At 37.0% G+C, this 26,289-nt stretch overlaps 1 protein-coding gene across 2 annotated transcripts in view; it reads left to right on the top strand.

The window, feature by feature from the left end:
- RBFOX1 (RNA binding fox-1 homolog 1) overlaps positions 1 to 26,289 on the top strand; it is a 295,192-nt gene that overhangs the window by 142,249 nt on the left and 126,654 nt on the right. The window contains exon 4 of one of the 2 annotated variants that reach the window (XM_026068551.1): positions 5,079 to 5,321. In XM_026068551.1, the coding sequence (XP_025924336.1) occupies positions 5,079 to 5,321 (243 nt within the window). Of the gene's footprint in view, positions 1 to 5,078; positions 5,322 to 26,289 lie in introns of those variants that run through there. The other variant, XM_026068560.1, reaches the window with a different exon arrangement.

The raw sequence follows: 26,289 nt of genomic DNA, 5'->3' as shown, positions 1-26,289 counted from the left end.
GTTAAATCATTTTTAAACTACCTCCGGAGTATCTAGGCAAGTTCTTTTAACAGTGAAGCATTAACTTGCTTAAAATGCCTCACAGAACTAAACCTTGGAAGCATTTGTGAAATATTTCCCCTGGTAAGCAAGTGAGTTATCGTGAAATGAAACAAAAAAGGAAACAGTATTTCAGTTGTAAGGAAGGATAAATTACATTTAATCTAAAACAGGCTACTGCAGTATACATGGTTTACTTGTGGAGTTCAGTAGCTTTAAAATAGAAGTTGTCTTGCTATTAGATTTACCACATGTAGGAAGAATGAATCACATAGAAATACATACATGTTACTGTTCATTGGAGCTATCGAGAAGTCAAAGCACTGGAAGTTCAGGGGCTTTTATAACTTTGAATACAGAGTCCTAATTTTAAAATGGAAATATTCAGCTTGCAGCAACTTGCATAGTAGCATTTCTAATGTTTTCTAAACAGCTATTAATGTAGTCAAGCTGTGTTTTTTCTTCTTCTGTGTGTAATCATCTGCTCAGTGGTGCACTCCATAACTAGTAGCAGGAGACAGAGGAGTGGCCTGCTGTGATTGATGGGGCGAGGCCCAGCAAACTGCAAGAGTCCCATCTGGATTAGGTTTTGGGAGCAGTCAGATGCTGAGAGGGAGGTCAGTAAGCCTTGCATTAGCTCCCCCTCCTTCAACACCCCGATCATCCACACTCATACACACATTACAGTGCTCCTCACACACCCTCATCCATAATTGATGCTTGCTTTGGGCAGATGCTGTATGGCCTGGGACTAGAGCAGCTGCTAAGTTTATGGAGGATAAAGGGAGCAGGATGGTACAGCAGGTATTTTCACTTTTATTTTCACTTGAAACTCTGATTTTAGTCAAGCCAGGGCATTTCATATATTCAGCCGCACCACTGCGTGCAAGACTCTTCTAATACATGTTTTGTTGCTTAAGTCATTCTGAAAGAAGGCGAGCGACAGCAGTGATTATGTGTCTCTGCTGTGCTTGATGTATCTAACTGAACTGTTCTTATAACCAGCAGGTTTACAGAGTAATGTTGCATTTTTCTTCTTTGTTTCCATGCCCTGAGGATATGATGCAGTTTGGCTCATTTAACTACAGTATGAGAGGCTTTCTCTAAATGTGAAATACCTCTTGCCAAAGAAACAAAACACACCGAACTGAAATAGAGTAAAACAAACAATAAACTGTTAGTTAGACTTTAAAATGCAGGCAGCTAGAAAGGTTTTCATTGAATAAATACAGGTTTATGCTGCAAATGTGTTTTTAAGAAGGAACACTGCATAAGTAATATTTTCTGTACTGTCTTTTGTGTACAAACATAACAAGCTTGCTTTATTACATTTTGACACTTTTCATGCTTTTTTTAATTATGAAATCCTTTCACAACAGAAGATGCTGAAAAGGCATGTTGAGATCTGAGATACTAGGAGCATTTTTAAATCCTAAGCTTTTCTTCAAATGGAATAATATATATGGAATACGAACAACTTCACTTACCTACGTTGTCAGAACGCTCTCTTGTTTTGTTCTGTGGAGTTCAACATTTAAGCAGAAAGCAATAAAGTTGATTTTATACGCTGCCACGTAAAGCATATTTTTCAATTGAAATGTGGTTTTCATTAAATCTCAGGCCAAAGCATTTAGCAGAGCCTGACTGTCTGCCATCCTTTGTTCTTCTTTCGGTTGCCAACAACTACTTTATTAAAAACCATGCACAAAAGTGAGCATTAAGGGGTCATTTAAACTTAAAGTAAAGCTACTTGGCATGGAGTCTGAAATGACAACATCTGCGTAGTCTCTCATGCCTACGTTGTATCAAGCAATGTCTGTGTACTGTCAGCTGCAGTTTTGAGATTCCTCCAGTACCTGAGTTCGTAGGCTAATTTAGGATCAATTTTTCCTGTTGCTTTCAGGGCCATTTCATATTCTCAACTTAATGCCTTAGATCTATTATTTCCTTTCTTTCATTTTAATTCGCTTTATTTTAAAGGGCACAATAATGTGTCGTTTTAGATGACCATACCTAAGGAATTTCTGGTTTATTAAGATCCATTCAAATGTAGCTGAGTTTTGCGTAGTCTGGAGTTTCTGTCAACCACAAGCATATACAAATATCTATTAGGTTGAACTGCATTGTTCTTAATGTAAATTCATATTTTAAACTTTTGGTGCAATACACATTTTAGTAGTAAACAACATGTTTATACGTAGGTGCTTTTATACTATATTGTAATGCTGTGTCTATTGAGTTCACTATGAATAAAAAATTCACATTAATTTTAAACCTAAAGAAGTCTACTGTAGTCTGCTGCTTTTAAGAGAAGAATAGCTCAGGTTTATTGCTATTGTCGTTTTAAACTTCTGGCCTACAGTAGAGCATGCAAGTATAATACCTTTAAGTTTTTTTTTTTCTTTCTTTCTTTCTTTTTTTTTAACAGACAATTTAATGAATGCATAATGCCTGGGCCGATAACCTTGCGTGCCAGTTTCCTACTCTAAGTATGCTGGGGGGGTTTTATGGCAAGGCTGTAACCCTTTGAATCCTTCATTGTTTATTTGTTTATAACTGGGGCCCCTTTAATAAGAGATCCAGCCCTCACCTTAACAAGTCTCATCAATGAGGTAGAAGAGTCTCAGCAGTGCGAAGGCGCAGAAGGTTCCAGTGCAGTGTGCCATTTTATGATAATTCTAAAAAGCGAAGCATTTCAAGTTGCTGGTAAGAAATCATATAACAGCTCAATGTTCTTAATTAAATATTAGCTGTAATTAGCACTAAGTGTGAATGCTTCGAATATTAATTAGGGTCTCCTGGAACTGCTGTCAATGTTAATGAGAAACAGTGGGGGTCTCAGCAACATCTGTTTTCGAACTCAAGGTAGTATAAAAACCTTTAGATGAAATGCACCTGGACATTAGCTCTTGGTCCCGTCGTTGCCATTATTGTTCCTTTCTAACATCTGCTGACTCTAACGCCATGGTTAGCATCTGACGTGAAGGAATAGCTTACAGACCGGCAGTAACCAGCTACTGGCTTTTGAAGCCAGCACAGTGAAAATAGTTATATAGGAAGAACTTCAAGTTGCTGTTATTCATGGCGCTTATTGAAGTCCATCTTAAAACAACTGATGTAAAAAAAATCAAGGCCCCCATTCTCCTCCCCCCAAAAGTTTTTAAAGTACTCCTTGAAAATCTAATAAATCTCTCAGGTGGAATCCATTCATTGCTGCTTGTTATTTCATCTCAGGTTGTTTGGGTTTTTTTAACAGTGAGAAAATAGTAAGTACAAGAAAAAGAAAGGGACCTTACAATTTTAGCGCAAGAAGGTATAGGTATACTCTTACTAAATTGAAATTACAAGGATTTTTAACCTCTATTGAAATTTAAGTCATGACAAGTTTCAGTGCAATAATAACTTAAAAAATATTGTAGATACATACAAATGAAACTTCTTGACTTAACCCTGTGAAGTAAATCATAGTAGGTAAATGCCACTGTGTTCATTTTAAACTTGGTTGAATGAGGCAATGTAAACTAGCTGCTCAGGGCCATGCACTAAAATGGCAGCAAAGATGGGATAAAAATTAGGGAGGTTTAGTTGCCTGCTATAATGCTTAATTTTCTAGGGCACAGTGCCTTTTCAAAGGAAAATGTAATTTTCCCTTCTAACCCTGCCATGTACCCAAGGCTTGTTCCTGTGCTGTGATTTTTCAAATTTTTGAAAGCTCCTGAATTTAGGCCCAATTCAAGTCAGATCACTGATGTCTGAATTAGTTGAAAGTGGCTGGAAATGTCCTTAGGTATGAAATGCAAAAGAATGACTTTTATTCTTCCAGTCTAATTTGAATTCAGGAAATCAAGAACTTGTGAGGACAAAGAAACAAAATCCCTACAATATTCCTCTGCAAGTACTTGTACATGCTGTGGTGGGAGAATGACAACATATTTTAAAAACTTGTTTAATTGTTATTGATTGATTTATTTTTACATTACTTGATATTTATAGGGATAGCTTTATCTTGCAAGCCAGTTAGTCTGTCTAGGAACAGTGTAGGATTCTTTATAGCCCTCCGTAGTCCCTGTATGGACGGCCTCTAATGCTGTGTCATCTGTAGCATCGTGCTTTGAGCGTCTTTTAAATATATGCTACCAAAGTGTTCTCTATGCTTCCCCCCCATTATCGTTATTTGGTATGAGTAGAGCATTTAATCAGAAGCCTGTAACTGATAAATTAACAAGTTTGACTTTCCACTGTCATATCAAACATAAAAGCAGATCAAACTATCTATAGAGATGAGGACATTTGTATTTTAATTGTACAGGTTTATTGTAATATGGAAATGAAATACCATTGTCTTCAAATTTTGGTAGCTTTTAAAGTTTTTAAATATATTTATTTTGACATCTTACAGTGTAGAATTTTTCTTTTATGTTAGCTTCAGGTTTTAAATTGGTGTATTTTTAGATTCAAATATTTAATACTGTGATTTCCAACTTGAATCGCATCATTGTTTTACATTTGTGCAGTGCAGTTGCTCAATACAGTGTACCTCAGAGTAGTTCTGAATATCTAACAGAGCGTTATTTCATGTAAATATTTTCAAGTATGTGAACAGTATATGCCCAAATTCTGCTGTGTGTATGTTGCATGTATTGTGTCCTGAAAAGAGTAAATCATAATTGATCATAGACCATGTGCTAACTTTATCACTTGTCTGTAATGACAGTTGCACTCAGTAACTTTTGGAATAAGCTGAGCCCTCTTCCAAGTTTGAGTTGAGGCATTAGTTCAGGCAGATTTCACTGACCTTTTGCAGTTAAAGAATAGTCTACAATTAAATGAAACTGCTGTTCCCTGGATGTTTCATTGTAATAAGATTGAATAGGGTGAGCAAAACAGGGATTTAATTCAGATAGGAAATATTCTCCTCAAGAAACAAACTTTGTGCCCTTTTCAGGCCAGCAATCTTGTAGGATATTACCATCACTTTCTAGATTATTTTGTCTCACTCCACATTTCTTCTTCCTTTTTTTTCCCTTTGCTCTTTACAGGGTAATCAGGAAGCTACAGCACCTCCTGACACGATGGCACAGCCTTATGCCTCGGCGCAGTTTGCTCCACCTCAGAACGGCATCCCTGCAGAGTACACAGCCCCGCATCCCCACCCAGCTCCCGACTACACCGGCCAAACCACTGTTCCAGAGCACACGTTAAACATGTACCCTCCTGCCCAGACACACTCGGAACAGAGTGCAGCTGACACAAATGCACAAACTGTCTCCGGCACAGCCACAGTAAGTCGAGGTTTCAGCTATTTTTAAAGCTGTACATTTCAAGTTACATATACATTTATTGGTAACATTTATTCTTGTGTTACACTTAATAGCTTTACACTTGATTTGTGTTAGGATTGCTCACCGTTCTAAGGTTGAAAGCCTGTCTAGGTATTTCTTTGAACTTGGATAATATTATTTTTCTGCTCTTGGAACCTCTTACGAACTGTGGGAGCTTGGTAGAATCTGTTCTTTCCAAATTCTTTTTCTACAATATCAGACTGACAAAATGATTAATGGCAAACCCATGAATCACATAATAATGTTTGACTAATTCTGTTCTGGAAAAACATAGGAGAAGAGTGTTTGTTAACATTTATTTGAAAGAAAAACAGTAATTTATTTTGTTATTTTTTCATGACCTCTGTATTTTTCAGAAACACTTTTGAGTAGAAGTTTTTTTATAAAAATGTTGGTTGAATGATACTGTATTGAAGTTGCACAGCGATGTGACTATGTATTGTGAAGAGTGTGTCTGCAATACTGTATTTTCCAGGGAAATAGTTTGTGCTGCTATTAAGAAAGTTGTGTGTAGGACTGGACAGTGTTGAATCACAGAGCAGAAACCAGTCACTGGAGTTAGCAAGCTATGAATGGCAGTTACTCAAAATAGTGATTTACAACTAAGAAAAAGACTTAGATGTTTCCCCGAAGTGTTTGTCAAATAATTATTGAATCATGAAAATGTTTATGCAAGTTAAAAAGGGAGTATGCTTCTAAACTGGTTTTCTTTATGATTTATTGGTGTAAATCTAAGTTACAGAGATGGCCAGTGTTTGATGTTCAGTATTACTCCTCAGTATCAAAATTGCCTTCAAGTCCTCCTAAAGTTTGATCTCTTCATAACGTACTGAGATGAAATTCCAGATGCTGAGGCACTCATATGTTGAAAATATCACTTAAAACTCTTCTGCTGAGGACAGAAATGGTAGACTTTTTCCTTCTGCTTGAATTAGGTAGTTCTGAAATGTCATGAATTATGCAAGAGACTCAGTGGATGGTCCTACCTTGTAATTTAAGTCACAAATTTCACACTTTGATAGTTTAGTGCTTCTGTCTTAATCCTAGATCAGAACCCAGGATATCCAGTGCAGATGGTTGGCAGATTTCTGAACTTGCATTAAGTGTGTAGGATCCAGCACAGATTAGAAAGCACACTGCAACTGAGCAGACATTTGGAGCAGCCCTACATGTCCTCATCGTCCTTGCTGCAGCCATGCTCCATACCTCGTCTCATTCCCCCTCCTCCCCTGTCACATATCCTATGTGAAAGGTTTCATGCATTAGGGCAAGAAAAAAGGGAAAGGCCCGGATCTGGAGGATTCAGGGTGGAATAGTCTTTGGGGAAACACTGCCTGTTATGAAATGACTTCTTGAAAAAGGTCTTTTTCAGCAGCTGTAGGTTTCCAAGACACCTTTTCCTGCTTGAATAAGGAGTTTCTTCCTTCAAAGTCTCATGAGAATGCTACTCTTTATGTGCTGGGGAGGATGAAAAGCATGTATTTTTAAATGAGTGGTTCCGAAGGTTTATATGTATCTCGCCCTGTCACTAACATCTTTATATGGATATGAACAAGAAAGAAAAACAATATCATTATATTTTTTGTATCTAGAAGATTAGGAATTAGGAATCTAGAAGAGCAGGTCACTTCTTTCTGATGTTAGCGTGAGATGATTTTCAAAAAGAAGGAAGGCCTTGGATGTGTAAGGGATAATTGAGAAAAAGAGCATACAACAAGGCTCCTCTTTACTCCCATAGTAAAGTCATTGCAGATATATCGGTATCAGGCAAGCCCATGTCAATTTTGTGCCTCAGCACATTCAAATAGATATACTTAAAAGAAAAACAGCAGCAAAGAATATTCCTTGCTATTGTCATGAATTGTGGATGTAATCGTTAAGACCCCTTCCTGTAAGGAAACTCACTGTCCTTGTGAACTGCACAGTTCCGGGGTTTATGCAATAAATCCCTTTAGTCTTTTAATTTCTGAAATGGTATCTCTCTATTGCACTGAGTGGCCCTTTGCTCCAGTAACACGAGAAAGGTTAAGTGCGAGAGCATCCTATTTACCTGTATCCCTCAGGATTATATACAGCTCTACAGTATCCCTCTTACTCATCTCCGTGTTAACTTCCTAGTTCTTCCCAGCTTTTTAAATTTTCATGCCATGATCATTTTTGTCAACTGTTGTTGAAAGCCACTGTCCTTGGTTTAGAGGGAGAACTCTAAGCTGAACAGATACTCCACAAGAGATTATATATTGATTAACAGTATAATTGTTTCCATTGTCCCTGTCTCACTTTTTATATCCTACTGTTTTGCTTGCTCTTCTGACCCCTGCTGCACATTGAACAGTTCACTGTGATGCCCAGCTCTGCCTTTTCCTATTATTACGCTGTTGGCCTTTTTACCATTCAGTTCTGAAGTAAAAGACTGTCCGTGTTAAAAATCAACGGTAAAATGTTGATGCGAGTGGGGCAGGAGCTCACCCCCAATGACATGGCTGTCAATTTACTACTGTGTTCTCTCATCCTCTTTCAGACTTTTCAGTTTGAAGTTTCTCTTTATCAGAAAAGTCAGGTATGCATTTCCTCAACATCTTGCACAGCAAAGACTGATGAAAAGAAATCATGTGGATTGTCTGCAATGTCCTTATCTCCTTCAAATACTCTTTCAAACCTCGCTTCAGCAAATCCAATGATTCCCTTGCGAATTTGCTGCTTCTGATATACTAAGAGGTTTTATTGTTATTTGTTTTTGTCTTCTTAGCTATCTGTTCTTCTTATTTCCTTTTAGCCTTCCTAATATCCAACTTGCATTTTACCTGTCATACTCCTCCCTTCTGGCTCCACTTGGAGTGAATTTCTATTCCCTGAAGGATAGCACTTCAATTCTAGTAACCTTTTGTATTTTGCCAATTTAGTATACTTATTTGTTCTTTTTGTTATAGATCCTTTGCTTGCCTTCCCGTTTCCTTTCTTACAAAGGAATATGCATAACTTCTTTGTTTAAGAAGCTCCCATGCTGAGCATAAAGAATTAATTTCCTTACTTTTGACTTTATGGTATTTTTGAGAAGTTAGAAAAGAAAAGTGTATTTTTTTCCCCTAAATTTTAATACTATGTTGAAGGCTGTTGATACTGTCCATTCCTGGAGAACAATGCATTGCAAATAGAAGTTTACAAGAAGTGTGTTCACTGTGGATCGGCACTGTTCAATGTAGCCTTGACAGTTAAAATACTACTTATGAGTTGAACTTCTACAAATTCACAATCAAATGTTGTTTGCACAAATTAATAATAGAAATTTGTTATGCTGTGTCTCATTAGCATCAGACTTCTTAACACGCTATAGACGTATATACAGATCAAACTCAGGCAGAACCCCACTGATTTGAGAAGGGCTTTGTAATATTATGAGGGTCCAGCTGTGTACATCTCTTTGTGAGATGTAGTTTTAATAATATATGTTTTTATTATGAAATAGAACTTTAACAGTACCATGTCAATAGTGGAACTCCATGTGGTCTTTTTTTTTGATGGAAAAAATGCTTTTGTTTCTTTCCTGTGCCCATTAGCTTTCTGAACAGTTGATTTCTAGTCTTCAAGAATTTTAAGGGGAAGTGATGTGGGGGCACAGTGGCATTTGCTTGGTAGGTTCCAATATTTTTACACTGTTCACTTTCAGTAAGTTGAATTATGTACCTTTAAAAGAAAAATAATTGATTGATCATTTACAAAAGGATACTATTGTGATTAATGTAGACTAGACAAGCTATTGGAAGGAGGACCAATTTCTGATTTTTCATATTCACGTGCATACTTACGCGCATTTGAAGCTGTATATGCCCTTAAAAATAAATGTTACCATTTTGAAATATGAAGCTTAGAAACTGCAGAGCAATTTCCTTGTTTGTAGAACTGCTACCAGAAGTGACTTGCCTCACCCCTAAACGACTTAATCCACACTAAGCCTAGATACATACTCTGGCTTATTCTGTGTGTCCCATTTTCTTTCTTTTTGTCTGAAAGAATCACACATTGAAGCTAGAGTTCACATTGTGTCTTGTGCAACTCAAACCACAGAAAAGATATAAATAATAAAAATAAGCAAGTTCTGTGAAACTTCCCTTGAATCCTTTACTGCAGTATCGAGAGTGATCCTGGCCCAGCTGAAAACAATGGCAGTTTCCTCATTCAAACTGAGCAAGATTTCAAGCATCATCTTTGTTACAGGTTTGCAATTTTGTGCACATTAAAGTGCTATTAAAATAGTAAGTCTGTAGACTTGATTTCTTAATTAGTAGAATCTATAGGCTTTAGTAAATGTTTCCTGAGTCTTGTTTGGTCACTCAGAGCCTTTCAAAATGGATGTAAAATACTACCAAGCCAAAATGACAGTGATTTAAACTGACCTTGACTTGGTGCAGGACATTAGTGAATACAGCCTTACAGAATATGTAGTGTTTTCTATATGCTATGCAAGCAGACAAGTCTGAGCAGAAGAGAATGTACTTTTTTCTTTGATTAAAGCTAAAATATTTTGTTGTGAATTTTTTATGAAGGCATACTTCTTTTTTCTCTCAGATTTTACTTTTTATAAGAAAACATTGCATCAACCCTTTATACATTGAACTTCTCCAAAAAGCAGACACAAAATCTGAATAGAGTGCTCTGCGAACCTTTCATCATTTGTAGCATGGACTTTCTGCGGACTCCCAACTGGTTTGGGCATCTTTAATTAGTCTTTGTTTATTGAGCCAAGCTACCTTGACAACAAGCATGCCATTTACCTTGGATTTCTCTTCGTTTCATTCCAGAGTTCCTTTCAGTGAAGAAACAATATTTTCTCTTACTTGCTTTTGCTCAAATTGACTAGCAAGCACTTTTCAAATTGCAGTTAAGAAGTATGGAACTTTCTGACTTTGTTAAAAATTTTGCTTTTCTGCATGTTACGCTTAACTACTTCAAGTGTAATTTCACGGATGTCCTTTTGGCAGTGAGGATGGGGAGTAAAAACTCTCATGTACTTCCAAAAAGTCTGTTTCCTAGTGAAAATAATTTTAAACATCATTTTGATAAAATAGTGTAAAGCAGGTTCTGTTAGAATAAATGTTGGACATGGATGTGGTTAGATTCTGTGCATAAGGTTTACTAATACTTTGTTTTGATGTTACGAAACAGGAGAAAACATACAGGGTGAATGGGAGGTAAGCAGTGTTTAAAGACAGGATGATTTAACTGAAACACTGTAAAATCATCTGGTAATAAGATACTGTCAAAAGTTATTTTGAGTCTCCTCTGAATAATATGGTTTTCATCTTTTTGGATTAATATATTTGTTTAACTTTCACCATGGAAGTAGTCCATCTGAGCATGTGAGTAATCAGTACTCCTCCAGTACTGGGTTTTCGTGTGAGCTTGAGTGCTGGTAGATTTTGGAGTTCCATAGCATCAAATGTGCTTTTAGTTAGAAACAAAAACAGTAAATTGCTTCTTTCAAGATGGATGGATCTGTGATAACAATGTTATAAAATTATGATAGGAGTAATATGTGGCAATTTTTCAAACTGACTTTGAGTATTGTTTTAAATAGTATACCTATTTTAAAGACTTTTAAGTAAGATATTTCTGATCATTTTATGAAATTATGAAATCACCTTCTGCATATACATATATATGTATATGCACACATATTTTATATATATTTCAGGGAGTAAAACTTGTTCAATGTTTGCCAGTGGTTTTTATGCCTGACTTTCATTGATGTCAGTGGGAGATGTGCGTGTAAATGTATAGGGCATTAACTGGGCATGTGTAAGAAAGCAGGTAATAATAAAATAAGTTTTGTTTTTCTAGTGTTTCCTATTCTAAAGTGTAATGTACTAATAATAGAAATTAATAATATGGTATGGTAAATATCCAGTTTCTAACAGTGTTCTCTGTTTCTATGTATGTGTGTATATAAAGAAAATGCTCTAAACTTAACTCTGATTCTGCATTAGAGAAACCTTGATGTCATTCTGTAGTCTTTCTTTCTCAGACTGCAGTTTCATAAGGTTTCACAAGCTAAGAAGCCTTCGATAAAAATGTGTGCTTGGCCAGAAGTCCTTCAGGGAAAATGCAGGTGCTTCCAGAAGCAGTGCTGGTGATTCAGCGCATGGCGCCCTTCCCTCTAAGCTGGTTCTGAGTCAATACCCAGCGTGGTACTAGGGGATGCAGCACTGCTGGAGTCATTTAAAAGATGTAATGTAGCAGTCTGGTTGTCTGCGATCATTGAGGATGTCACAGTATTTTTCACACAACCCCTGTGTTTTGACTAAATTTCAGCTTGGTTAATTGTGGTCCCTTTACCAAAATTTCTCCTGTAGCATCCACTGAACTTGATGCTCTTCTGCATGAGAACAACTGGTGTACTAGGTAACCCTGCCTGTTGTTACCGTTGCCCTTCTTTACCCTCCAAATTTTATATATTGCTGGAGATCTAATGGTTTGAAAATCAGATGGTTCTTTTTCCTGGTGTTAGTTATGTCCAGCTTTGTGCACTTTTTAGTCATGCTGCAGAAGCCATCTGTTCATACAGACATTTGGGAAGGCCTAGTGATATTGTGCGCTGAAACATCGTTTGCGTGTTTAAAACTCAGGTGTTTGGGGGATGAGAAAGATACGTGCCCTTTTTTGTACCAATTTCTCTGTTGTGCTTTTTAATTTGGGGAAGAGAACTGACAGTAGCAAGTACTTACAGTGAAGTGCATTATATAAAGCCATATTATTGAGATGGGTGGGTAGATTGCTGCTGTAGTTTTCTACAACATATTTTTATTTCTTGTTAGCTGTTTTTTTCCTGCTTTGATCTTTATGTAAGTGATTGCTGTTTGGTTCGGAGTTTTTTTCTCCTTACTTCTCTTGCTTGCTCTTTTCTTCTTTGTCTGTCTCCTGAGGATGTGGGCTACACTAACTCTTTCAAGAAATTCTGTTAAACAGAAGGCCATATCCTACTTGGCTTGGAGATAGAAGTCCATCAGTTGTTCTTGTTCTTACAACAGAGTGTCATTGAAGTAGAGATTTTTAAAACAAAGTTGTCTGTAGCTTGCTGGTTTATCATGTAATTATGGTTGTGCTCATTACCCTTGAGATGAACTTCATTGAGGTCCACCGTAAGAAGAAGCTTGTAAGTTCACTCCCAATGAACTGGAGGAATATCTTTGTAACAAGAGACACACTTTTCAGTATTGCTGAGCTCAACTGCTACTTGTCTCTGGATTTGAATATTCTGCTTCTGCCTAATAGGTTTTCATAGTACACATGGAATGTGGATCTTGTGGATTGGGAAGAAAAAGTGACTTGCTTACCTTTGTGTGTAGTTCTCTCTGGGAAGCCCTTGGAGCAGAATTAGAGTAGAGATAACCATGTCCATCATGTCTCTCAAGAAAAGCACTCAGAGGACTGTGCTTCCTCTCTGCAGAGGAGCCAAGAACCTTTCCCCAGGAAGCTGCTGTCTTCCAAGTCAGATTTCCCCATGTATTCCAAACTGCTGTCAGCGACCCAGTCTTTGTTCTATTTCAATTCCATATTTTTTTCTATAGATGTTTGCCAGCAGCATGCTAGATATTTGGTAATACTTTGACAATTGTTACAGCAGTGTTTATTCATCTAAATCATACCCTGCTGATGCAGGCTATTGTATCAACATGGTCTGCTATTTCTGTTATTATCTACTAGATTTGGTCCTAACTGCTACTTGAACAAAGTATTTCAAGGAGCTTGTTTCAACACCCCAAGTGCTTCAGAGCCGCAGAAGCAAGCAAGCTAGTCTAGCTCCTACTCTGCAGCATAGTGAAGAGATCAAAACTGACATCCCAAATAGATAACATAAGGCTGTGCTAGGCTGGTGAGGCACAGTAATGACTCGGGATCATAGACTGCGTTACTTCTAAGAGGCTTCCTTGTGGAGAGCCCCGCATGTAAACTTTGTGACTGTACTCCATGTCTATTTCTATGCTTATGCTGAAGAGCAGTGGTAGCATATTGCTCACTTAAGCAGCTGGATGTGTCAGTGCATGCTCTCAAATAGCTTCTTCTCAAGGATTCACAGGACTTCAAACTGACTGTTTTCTATGAGGCAGTTAAAAACTGTCTGCTTATATACTTACTTGTCTTCCCTGGTAAGAAAATACCACCTTTTTTCTGTGTTGCTGAGTTAGTGACTTAGGCTTTGCTCCCAGAAAGTACTTGTCATCTGTCAGTGGCTATCCATTGGGAGGAGAGCAGCTGTATGCAGCATTGTGGGCAGCTTGTTGTGCTATTGCATGAGCATCAGTAAGTCTTCTGTTCTTCTGGAATCTCAGTCCTTGCATCTTTGTGATAAAGACAGCATCTCAGCTTCTTTTTCCTTTTGGTCCTCATAGACAGCAGGAAGGGATTGCAAGTGTGATACTGAAAAAGAAGACAAAAATGATGCTTATATTTTTTGAAATATATTTTTTACTTGGGATTTTAACTTCCTCTCATAATTTTTGCCTTGGTGATAGTGTAGTAGTAAAGCTGAAGCCCCCCAGAAATGGGGATAAAGAAAGCAGTTATGCTCTGTCTTCCGTAGTCATGCTCAGATAAATCAGTTGGATGTTATTGAAGAGCCCTCTGAATGTTCACTGTGGGGCAGACTATCAGTTGTTAGATCACTTGAGCAGGTAATCCCAGCCAAATCTAAGGCAGATTTAACATAAAAATATTGCAGGGTCCTTTTCCATTATGCATTCAACCAGAGACTTAGTCATATTAGTCCAGCTTGAAAAGTTTCTTCTGATAAACTTTCCTTCAATACCAAATAATTTTTGATCTCCCAAATGTAATTGACCAATTAAATGATTTAAGATTTGCTTCCTGCTCGGTCCTGAAAGAGTTAACGATAGCGTTATCGGAATCTTCTTGCGTTTTGCTCCCTATACCAATTGTGTGTGTTTTATTATTGACTTTTTCATCTCTCTCAGCAGTCTAAGTAGCTGTGGCATCCAAATGCTTTGGCTGTGCTTTGGGTTCTGATGTCTTGAGAAAAACATTTGTTGCATATTTTGCTGAATAAACAAAGCATAAATTTCTAAGGGGACCTTGCTACAATGAAATAGCTAATTACAACTTACATTGTATTTGACCTTCTGCATCTTTGTTTCACATTATAACATGGTAATTAAAATTGATCCTTATTTATATGGGGGATTTTTTTTGTGAAAATTAGCACTCGTTTTCACTAAATACAGGAGTGGCTGTGCTAGGTAAGGTAAGACTAATGATGTTTTCCATTCTCTTGTAATTGCCATGCAAATGATAGTTCATGATGTGCAGCTTTATCACAAGTTGTTGATTCCTCACTGCAACAACTCTTTGTAATTCTAATATAAGCTCATATATTGCCAGCAGCACTTTGCGCAAATATGTTGGTAACTTCTTTGTTAACCGAGAATGTGCCTAGGTCCTTGCTTGTGAGAAGCTGACTCTTCAGCAGAAAGGTCAGAATGGTAAGGTAGCACAACTAGATGGAAAACTAACAAGGTTGTAGCCAAAAGCTATGAAGATTGAAAGATCATTCAGATTGGCTTCCTGCTCTTCTTTCTTAAATCATAAAGCTCAATTTCAGTTAATGTGACAGTCTTTGCCCAGGGTTACGCAATAGCTAAACTTATTCTGCTGTGTGACTGCAGGTGGGTCTCAGTTGAGGATGGTTTAGTGGCTTATCACCCCCCAACCCAACCCACATTTTTTTTTCCCAATCCCTATTTATACTTTCAAATTTCTGTTCTCCTCCCACACAGCTCTCTCTTCAACTTTCCCACCCACCTACTCACCTATTCACAGAATTATTTTAATTAAATGTTATTCCTGTATGAGATTACTTAGCACTTCTCCCTGCTTAATGTTCTCTTTCTAGGGTCAGTATAAAAGAGTGACTTAAACCATTTTCCTTTGCCATCCATCAATATTAGTAAGGCAACAGCAACGCACATAGGCCTGTCTTGGCTTACCTAACAGCTCAATCCAGCCATAAGTTTGAGGCTGTTTTACAGTCTGCAAATGACATGACAGGTCCAAATTCACGTCACTGCAGGCAGAAGTAGATAGAGGACAATTTTCTTGTTAATTAGATCTGCGTTCAGGAAACCATTAGAAGTTCTTCCTTTGGAACTTTATTGGAAAAGGAATTAGACTGAGCTGATAGTCTGGCACACACATTGTGCTGTACTTGGTCTTTCTGGGATATGCAGAAATATTTGGATAGTCATTTCAAATTGGGGCCATTCTACAGCTCTAGACACTAAACAGAAAATATTTTTTTAATTTATTGTAGAAAGAGGTAGAAATTCCAGACACAAAGATAAATAACAGATTTATCTGGTTATTTTTTTTGTCTTGAACTAAGCCTGCGCACGTGTGCCCACTTATATACAAAGGAGTGATACAGAAACTGTTACTTACATGTCAAGATATTTGCTGCAATTTGTGGATGGCCAGGATAGTTTTCTTCCTGTCCTGAATAGATTTGAAGACACAGGTAGGAGGTCCATCCAGACCACTAGGCTACAGGAGATGGACTTTGGCTATGAAAGCAGAAGTGTATTGTAAATTACTGGTCACTTATGTTTAAAACTATTAATGGGAACATAGGATAGCTGCCTTAATGATTCTGAATTTCTTAGTATATAATTTTTTGAATTTAATATGGACATCACTGCTTAAAGGAAACCATTTCCTATTATCCTTATTCTATGCTTTTATGATTTCTATTAAAAATAAAATGCTTTAAAATATATCTATAATATTAATACCTTACAATAATAATACATGCACAGATCAATATCCTCAATTATCTTAAAAACTCAAGTGCTCTTAAAAATAAATTTACCCTTGATGTCCTAGGTTTTGTGCGCACTTAGAATATTAGATATGGTTGCTAGACACTATTTAATATAATGCACACATGTCAAAATTAATTCATTAAAAAACACCTTTACAATAGGCTTCCTCTACTGAAACCTTATGCACTGTTCTCTTGGGAAAAGCAAGTTCTCTGGGTGTGAAACCTGTTTAATTGGTTTGTATAAAACAAAGGTTCTTTCGCATTGATCCGTGAGCAGTGTTAACTTCACAAAAGATAGTGTCAGCTGATTAAAATATAACTTGATCTTAGTGGGGGGGGGTGAGGTTTTTTTATCACGTTCTCTGTGCTTTTTGCTTACATGATTAATGTTAAACTTTTAGTTATTTTGTTAGCACTGCATGTTTAGGGGGTAAATAATTTTCCTAATATATTGAGAAGGTTTTATATATATACATATTAAGAACCGCACAGATGCAAAACCTGCCCTTCCCCTTTTGCTGGATTCTTGCCTACTTTCCTTTTAATCTTTCTGTGTATTTTAATTGTCCTGCTTTCCTTTCTAACTTTACAATTCTCTTTTTGTAATCTTCCTTTGGTTTTCTTATTATTATTTTCCAAGATACCTGCTTTATTTCTATTTCCTCTTTTTCCCTCCTCCAGACCTCCACTAATAATTATTTAGGTTTTTGCCCATCCAAAGATTGTCTGGTGTTCTCCTTCTGTTTCTTGTCCCCCGTGGAAGTTACAGGGCCAGGTACTGTGGATTTTAGTGTGGCATGGAAAGAGTATATAGTCTACTGAAAGAAATATGTAATTATTGTGGAGCACATAGGAAGATATTTTGGTATTTCTGCATTTGCGTTTGTAGATCTCACCGAATCTAGATACTTTTTCAGATGGTACCCCATGCAGTTCTGTTACAGTATCAGCATATTGTGCTTTTTTTGACTTAGCCTGTTCCTCTCAGACCTTCTAATATGCTTGCTCCAAGGGACTTTCTACAGTTGCTTTCACAGCAGAGACCTCTTTAAAAATCTCACTTATTGAAACAGTTGCCGTCGCCATTGATCTTCTCTTCCCTGTCTGAGAACTGTATTATCTAAAGTCTAACTATTCAAATCTTGAGATGCCCATTCAAAATCAGTCTCCAAATGGCAGGAAAATACATGGTACTCTTCAGACACTTCACAGCCGCAGCAAACACTTCTGTAAAAACCCCTCTGAGAAAGAGGGGACTCGAGAACATCTGTGCTGCGAGTTCTCATTAGCCTCTGCTATGAGGTTCAACAGCACGTCCAGGTAAGCTGAGACGAGGTACGTAAAACTCTCTACCGATGGAATAGAGAGCTCCAAAGATTGCTTGCTGTTGAGGACATCCTAGTTTTTATGTATTGACCAACTGCGAATTCCAAGATAAGACTTGGAAGACTTACCTCCCAGTTTATTTGTACCTTGAAAAGCAAGAATGGAGGTTTGTCTTGCTGTGCTTTTTTGTTTTGCATTGTAATTAAAATATTCTTTTGTTTCTCTGTTCTTAAAAATAAATAAATAAATAAATAAAAAGCCCTCTGATACAGTCAAAGAGAAAAAAGTGATTATATTTGGCAGGTCTTTTCTGTGCCTGTGCTTTTGCTGCTGTTGTGGAAAGTGCATCAAAAGATGTCAACTATTTAACTTAATAAGGATTCACATAAGTTCCAGCTGTTTCTAAGTAGTTTCTAAATATTTGATTTGAAAACAATATGTGTACCAACACAGCAACATACTGCAGTCATGATCACCCAGCAATCCAGGAAGATCCAAGTCTGTTTGTGCTAATTAGTGTGTTTGAATATGAAGCTTCTCTAGTGGGAGCTTCACTTAATGAAAGCTCTAGTGCTTTATAAGAGAATGTGTAAGATAGGAAAGTCTACAAAACTGAATGGAAAATACATAAATTCACTATTTTCAAGTTAAAATAATGCTTGGAAACCTGATTTTGGTTTTGCGGACAGATGTGATAGAACATAATTTTAAAAATTTAATAAATTTTATTGCTGCTCTTAATTAAAGAGATTATTGCCAAAATATAGTTTTAAAATCTGAATTTAATTTAAATATTCTAAAGGATTAAGATTAACAAGAAATGATCGCCAGTGCTTTTTCAGTTGTATTGATTGAAAATTGTTAGTTTAGGTGACAGAAACTTGCTTTTAACTTGTGCACTTACTTCCAAATGATAGCAATTCTATTGTCGATTTGCCTAGACTCCTTTTGTTTTTAGTGGTATGGAAACACTTGGGTTGTGCGAGAAATACATTTTCCAGTGGAGACATTCCTCCCCTTTCATCTCCTTTCTTACATAGTTTTTAAGTACAGCTTTATCAAATTCAGTGAAACAGATGCCAGGTTTCACCCCAGAATCTTTTTGTTTCCTTTTTTCTAAAAAAAAAGTGATTTGACCAGGGGCAAACTGTCCTAACCTAGAGCAGGAGAAATACTGGAGCATTGGACTTCTTGTTGTTTATATTTAATGTCACCTTTTTTTAAAAAATACAGAATATGTTCTAGTTTGGACAAATGCTAATACTTTGTGTGTAAATCAGTGCTTTTGGAGAAAAATATTACATGGCATCAAACAGTAAATGGTAAAAAGGAGGAAAAAAAATCAGGCAAAGAGCTAGACTAAGCAAACTTAAAATCTTTTCTTATGATAGCAATCCCTTGATATTATAGTATATTATTGTTGGCTTAGAGTATGTTATTGTTGGGGATTTTATAGGGAGCTTCTTTAAATTCCTGGATTTTTTTTTTTTTTTTTCTGATGAGCAAAATCTCCAACAGGCTGAAAGAGAAGTTTTTGAGGTAGACATTGAATCATTTCTAATGCATGAACATTGTTTGATACTCACTGCTGTAACAATGACCTGGTGATATTATATCCCTGTGAATTTGCATCATGAAACACAGTACTTTCCTTTTGAGACAAAATACAGTCTTAGCCTTACAGCTAAGTCTTGTAAGGACTTATAACTGAAGAGAATGTTTACTTGTCTTCTTGACTACTAATAGAATTATTGTATTCAGGAATTGATACCTGCATGGTGGGGTCCTGAGTTTGTGCAGAGCTTCTGGATAATAGTATTGGAATACATCATGCCTTTAGTATAAGCTGATGACTAACATTTTAACTGAGTTGTATACATTAATTGAGACATCAAGCTTGTGCTGAAATACCAGTACTACTGTTATGCACAAAGACATACAATAGTGGTACTATTAGAACTATTTAATAAGTTTTTTGAAGGCAGTTAATCTTTAGAACACACTTGCAATTACGAAGCTTTGGGACACTGCAAGCTCCACTCTTTATAAAATGGCTGAAGTTAGCATGCAGCTGAGTTTAACAGTATATGTACTTGTGAAATGGCTCACATGCAAAATAAAACCACTTTCACATCTGCATAAAATGTTGCTATTGTCTTCTTCCTGTCTCCAGCAAGCGTTCCCAATTCTAGAAGATCCTTCCTCTCGTTTTGAGCTCAAGTTCCCTCTTTTCTTTTTTGTTCTCTGAGTTGCAAGTGTTGCAGATCTGTTCCTTTTATATCTGTTCCTATCTCTGTTGTCTCTCAAACAAACTTGCAGCCATCTCCCATGTTAATCTTTTTTCACATGCATAGCAAAGTCAGCATTCCAGAGAGAGTGTTTTATGGACAAAACCAGTTCTGTCAAAGGTGCTAGTGCCCGAATCGTGGATTTTATTCTGCACTTTTGAACAGGAAACAACCAAGCTTTTTTCTTTTTATTATTACCATTAGAGCAAGAGACTTTTCAGTTTTCAGTGTTGTTTTTTTCAAATGCATGTTTCAGGACAGTGTATTTACTATATCTCGGGCTCCCATATGTCCACCTTAACCCAGTGCATCTTATTTTTCTGCCTGGAAGTTTTGTCCAGATGTAATTTGAGAACTTTGTGTATTTTTCTGAGGGTTTCAAAAGTGAAGATCCTCAAACAGACCATTGCATGCCTAGAAATGTAGCACATATTCACTTGTGTGCTAGATGATACAAATCACAAGATGTTAATCATCCTAACCACGCATGTACAGTAAATCTGGTCTATAGTAGATATCAGTCATTTTATATGTGGCACATTTCTGACTGAGACGTGGTGGCCGTCTTAGTAGGGGATATATGTTCAGGCCACTTTCTGTGTAGATTTTGCTTCCCACTATCGTCAAGTGTTTAATATCTCTATTGACAATCTTTTGGGTAGCAAACAGAATCTCATCTCAATATCTCCAATTTCCTTCAGATAAATACTGTAAACATATTGGCCCAGATCTGAGCAGCTTTCTAATTCATTGAATTGTTGATTTGACATATTTCAGATACTGATTATGTAGACCATGTTATTTTTAGAACTAGCTAGCTAGCATAATTTTGGAACCCGTTATCTTTTATCTTGATTGAACTTACTGTGCCTTATGTTTTTCAGCCTTTTGTCTTCAATAGGTGGAGAGGAGGGTTGATATTCCTGAGTGTACCAGCTATATATTTTCATCTATACCTGTATCTTCCTCTAGGAAGAAGAATGGTACTTTGTCTTTATTACAAGAAGATTCAACCTTTTGTGCAGCATGCAGATACTCATTTATACTTAAGACTTCACAGAGAGTTAACTTCATGGATAGCATAGTCATTCCACAGGTAGTGGAGTAGTCATTAGAATTTAGACTACAGTTGAATCTGTTTTACGTTTTACTATTTAATGAACATTTCAAGCATACTCTTCTGCTCCTCTCTGAATAGCTGTGTGCACTCAGGTGTATTTTCTTACTGCTGGGTTGAAAAGAGGGGAACTAGACTGTCTGATGGTATGATCCCCAAAGTTTTTTGTCACTGCAATAAACTGCTGATTTACCAAAAAGAATTATTATTGATCATAGTTTTCAGATGAAAAACTGGGAATTGACTAGAAAATCCCTGAGACTTTTGTGGAAGTACTAATCCTTTGGGAACACTTCACAATGTCTTGCCTTACTCAAGTTGGCAATCAAATGTGGTATCTGCTAAACAGTATTCAGTAAGTGTAGCTATTCCATGCCAAACATTGCTTACAAGTGGGATCTTTGGTACAGAAATTGAATGGGTGATAAATTTGTTGGTCTTAACATTTGCTAAAATGTCTTTGTACCTTGACCTTCTGCTGATAAGCTTTGTGATAATATCCAAGTGCATGTTTAGGCCCATTTTATCAATAGGAGAAACAGTTTTGAGTCCTAAGGGGGCATAAAAAGGTTTTTTCTTTATTTGCTTCAGTCTTATCTCTATAGTCATGAATTCACTGTCCACTCTGCGGTATGGTAGAGGCTGAGTGGGGAATACACAGACTCTCTGAGACTGATGTTAACGCTGCAGAAGTATAACATGAGAGTTCAGTGTTGTCACTGTACAAGCTTGTTGGTGCTGATGAATTACCTTGTCACAGAGATGTAACCAAGGTTATGAAATCTTACTGGGTTTCTTTCTTCATAGAGATGTCACGGTGACTGAAGGAGGATGTATGACATGCTGTGTTACTGCCCTAGGACCAGAATACGTTGTCTGGATGCTTTGGTGCAGCTGAGGGACTAAGGGTTTTATATTGCTAGTTGCTCTCAGGGCACAAGGCAGCCTATTGGTGCAATGTAGGGCTGCTCCAGTCTAATTCTGAATGCAAGAACACCCTTCTTTGTTTTCTCTGAAACTTCTGACGCTTTACTGGACAGTGATTCCTTATACAAGGGGAGTAGAGTTGTATTTCCTACCACTCTTATAGGGTAGCACAAACAATTTGAGCCAGAGAGCTTAAAAGCTTGAGACCTCAAATGGTAAAGTTTCTTCTTCATATTTGAGAATGCTTTTAACATGGCAGTGGACTATAATAAGCCTGAGATATTTGTGAATGTGATGCTACTGCTTAAATCTAGTGTGATTATTTCTTTCTTGTTGAGTTTATAGCATGAGCCTCTCTGAGCATGTCAGCAATGATTGATTTCATCCTTGTGACCATTTTGTGAGATTTTGTTGAGTCACAATTACCATTTTTTCCACTTTTGCAAAGGAGGAATTAAAGTACAAATAGTTTAAATGACCTGCCCAAGGCAAATCTGTGACAAAATAGATTGCAGCAGCTGGCTATCCTGAGTCCAAGTGTCTAGACTGAGATACTCTTTTTCACATAACAGAATGCTGTTGCTGAATTTCATTTTGAACTGATGGGTGCTTTTGGAGCACTGCGCATGAGTAGATCCCAGTCTAAGTTTGATTTGTGTGAATGCAATATTTTAGGTGTATGAGTAGGAAAAAAGTTTGTAAGATATTCTGTTACTTAGGAAATATAAAAAAAAAATAAAGGAAAACTCTGCAGCTTAGCTGGACTTTAAGATGCACTGTGCAGACCATGTGAAGCTAACATGTTTTCCTCCACCCCAAACCCACCTTGTGATACATGATGAGGGCAGGGTCATGGTGTGTGGTACTAGCTAGCAAGAAACATCTTGCTTCTAGCTTTCTTCTGCTGAGGAACGGGATTGAAGAGTCAAAGATGGGACATGAAATGATAGCAGGAACATGACTGCTGCCAGGATCATGGCAAAGGTGAGGTGACAAGGGTCTGAAACTTCCTGTTTAATATATACCTGTGCCCATTAGTATAGTGATGTGTCTTTGCATAATTCTCTGTAACATTTCCAAGTGCCTGCTTGATAAAAGGAGAAGGAGAAGCAAGGTGCTCTACAACATACTGTCCATCTGCTCTTTACCCTTAAGGAGAAAGGAGTTCCCAAGCCTGAAAGCATTCTGCCCCCTCAGAGAGGCAGGCTGAAAAGGGGCCTCTCGGTGAGCGACCCGCTTACTGGGTTCTTGTGTTTCAAGCCTACACCGCAAAGCCCCGAGAAAGCGGCGGGAAGACGGGAGCAGGATCCTGGTGGGGACAAGAAGCATGAGGAGGTGGTGACGGGGAGGGGGGGCTGGCAGCGGCCTGTCCGAAGACGGCTCTGCAGGAGGCCCTGCGTGTGCAGCGCGCTGCAGCAGCTCCTTAATTTCTTCCTTCTGTCACAAAGTTATTTGTGTTTTTTCTGCAATTAGTGCACCAGACAAGGCCAAGAGTAATCTGCAGCTCAGCATGATTACCAGCAAGAAGAAATCCCTCAGAGACTGCGCTTGAACTCTTGTTCTTTCAATCCCCTGGATATTTGAGGGAGTACCTAAGTTTATAACGGAGCAGCAGATAGCCTTCCGCCTTTCCTGGGGCTTTTTCCTATGGTTTTCCTTTCCTGGGAGTTTGAGAGGGGGTTTTTTGTTTGTTTGGCGGGGGGGGGGTGAGGTTTTGTGGGTGGGGTTTTGTTTTGTTTTGTTTTTTTGTTTTTTTTTTGGCCATAGCTCAGGTGACTGTGAAGGAGGAGGACTGAAGGAAAATCCCTTTACCCCTGCCAAACACACCTGAGAAAAAATACCACCTTAGAGAGGAAAAAAACAGCCAGTTTAGGCATTGCCTGTCTTGTAGCTATGCTTAGCTTATGCACCGTTGCTTCAGTTAGCCATAAATTTTGTGAGAATATTTGTAAGCTTGTGATTTTGCCTTTCTCATGGTAGGTTTCAGTACCTCACATTTCTTGTTTTTGCCAGCTTGTATTGAAAAATATTTGCAAGTAACACTGTGTAATATTTGTGCAACACATTAATCAACTGCTGTTTTCTCAACTACGGCTGTGCGTATGCATAGTCATAGTAACATTTAACACAGCATAAATACTGCCTGATTTACTGTATTTTTTTTTTTTATACAGGATATGATATGTATTTGCAGAATCTGTGACTTAAGTAGTTGTAATGATTCTTGTACCGGGAGTGCTTCCATATACTGTTTTGCTGTGATATGCCTTTGAATATTGCACAAAGCATAACAAATGTATTTCCTCTTTATAAAAAAATCCTTATTTTATTTCGGAATACAGTTTACACCAGAGTATCTTCTTAACAGTGGCATGTGACTATATTTGAGGGGTTTGGCTGTTTTGTGTTTAGTTATTCTCATAAACAGTGGAAAAATAGTTTAACTTTGTGTTAATGTTTTTGTTTGTTAAAAATATGGGATTGTATACCAAAATGATTTTGAATTCAGGCAGAAAATATTATAAATGTTCCTAAACAATGATAGCTAAAATACAGTTCTGTATATGAGCTTTCAGTTTGATAAATACTTACTTATGAGGTCATAAATACTTGAGGTACAAAAGGTTAATGTAGTGTGAAAGGCTGTAAAACACAGCAAGCAACCTGCTAGATCATAATGATGCATTAGGACATTTCAGTACCAATGCTAGTGGCTTATAAAATCTTTGGTTTGAATTTATTCTGTAATACAAGAATGTAAAGCCAGAATGTCTCCAATGTAGAGTTGTACTGCCTTAAAAAAAAAAAGTTTAAGTCATCTGCTCTTAAGTGCCCACTGACTGAAAATGATAAAATGCTCTTTTTGGTGAATAGGTGGCTAATATAATTCCTGAAGAGCATATGTCAGAGATGTCTTATGTGTACTTGAAGTAAGCAATAAAATACAGTAATACTTGGTGATTTTTTTGCCTTCAGTGTATTCATAGGTTTCTGTGAGATAAAGTAAGCAATAATACCTAAAAGAAAAAAGAAGTCGTATAAATACTGTAAAGCAGTAATGCAATTTACCTTTTAGAAAGAAGAGAAATAGTGCTAAATACACAAAGTGAGCATTTACTGAATGTTAAAATTGACTTCATCCTAATAAACTGTAGTTTTTCTCAGTCTTAGATGTTTGCTATGGCTTATCCTAGTGTCCAATATGCTGATGTAGCTAGTATTTCTCATTTAAAATCTACCCATGTAAAGCGTTAATTTTCATACTGTGGTGATCATTGCTTTTTACTGAAGCAAATTACTTGTTATTCCAATATCAGAGCTTATGACAGATTAGGTTAACTTGACTTTAATTATAATCTTTTCAGTCAGTTCCACCATTTTCAATGCAGTGCCATGTCCTGGACTAGCTATATTGAAGCAGTTAATAAAATATGAAATCAAATATGAAAAACTTATATTTGGAGATTATTGATATTTGCTTTCAGTCATCTCTGCTCCATGTTTACAAAAGAAGTATTTTACTTTCAATTTATTTTCTAAATGAAGTACACCTGTATCTGGAGGATATTAAATAGTTTGAGGAATTAAACAAGGTAAATGTTTGCAGGATAGTATTTGGTATCTAATTTGATAATAGATATAGCCATCTTCTAATGCAGAAGTCTGGGATTTTTCTTTTTTAATTTTCAGATGTGGAATATCAACACATCCTGTTTTTAAGATGGAATTTAAAGGTTCATAGTGTTTGGATTGTGCAAATGTATCTTTATCACATCTCTATCAGCTTTTATTTTTAAGGCAAGACCACATATGAATTTGCAAAGAACACTGCAACTAGTTTTTGCTCTGATAGAAGTAGCACGGTACAGTGTATTCTTTACAGAACGCCTGGGAGTGAAAGAACAGAAAGTGAGATACACATCTTGTAAAAGCTTTCATAACATCTCTGAAAATAATGTACTACTTAATAAATTTTGAGGTGGATTATTTTATTTGGGGACAATTGGTCAAGCTAGGAATCCAAACATCAAAACCCCAGTAGGCCAGTATATCAAGTTATGGATATATGACTCAATATTGTCAAACGCTGCTTCGTATTACAAAATAGAGGATTTTTATAATAATACAAAAAAGTATTATATATTACTGAACTCATACTTGTCTATTAGGTTATGAGGCTTTCTGCGTCCTGCTTCTGGACAGAATTTTTTTTGATTTTGGGGGTTTGGGGTTTTTTGTTTGTTTTTTCTTTTCCTATAATATTCTCAGAGTCTGTATTACTTTAAAGCAGCCACAACTGCTCAGTCATTCTGATTGAATGACTAGCTGTACATTTCGATAATGCCTCTTCCTTTTCTTTTGAATTAAATATCCTCCTCATGCTACAGTAATCATGGATATTCTTAGTAGAATTGTCAT

Source organism: Apteryx rowi, unplaced genomic scaffold, assembly GCF_003343035.1.
Source record: "Apteryx rowi isolate R43461 unplaced genomic scaffold, aptRow1 scaffold_105, whole genome shotgun sequence".
NCBI classification, from domain to species: Eukaryota; Metazoa; Chordata; class Aves; order Apterygiformes; family Apterygidae; genus Apteryx; species Apteryx rowi.
This window is presented reverse-complemented; position numbering and strand designations above follow the sequence as displayed.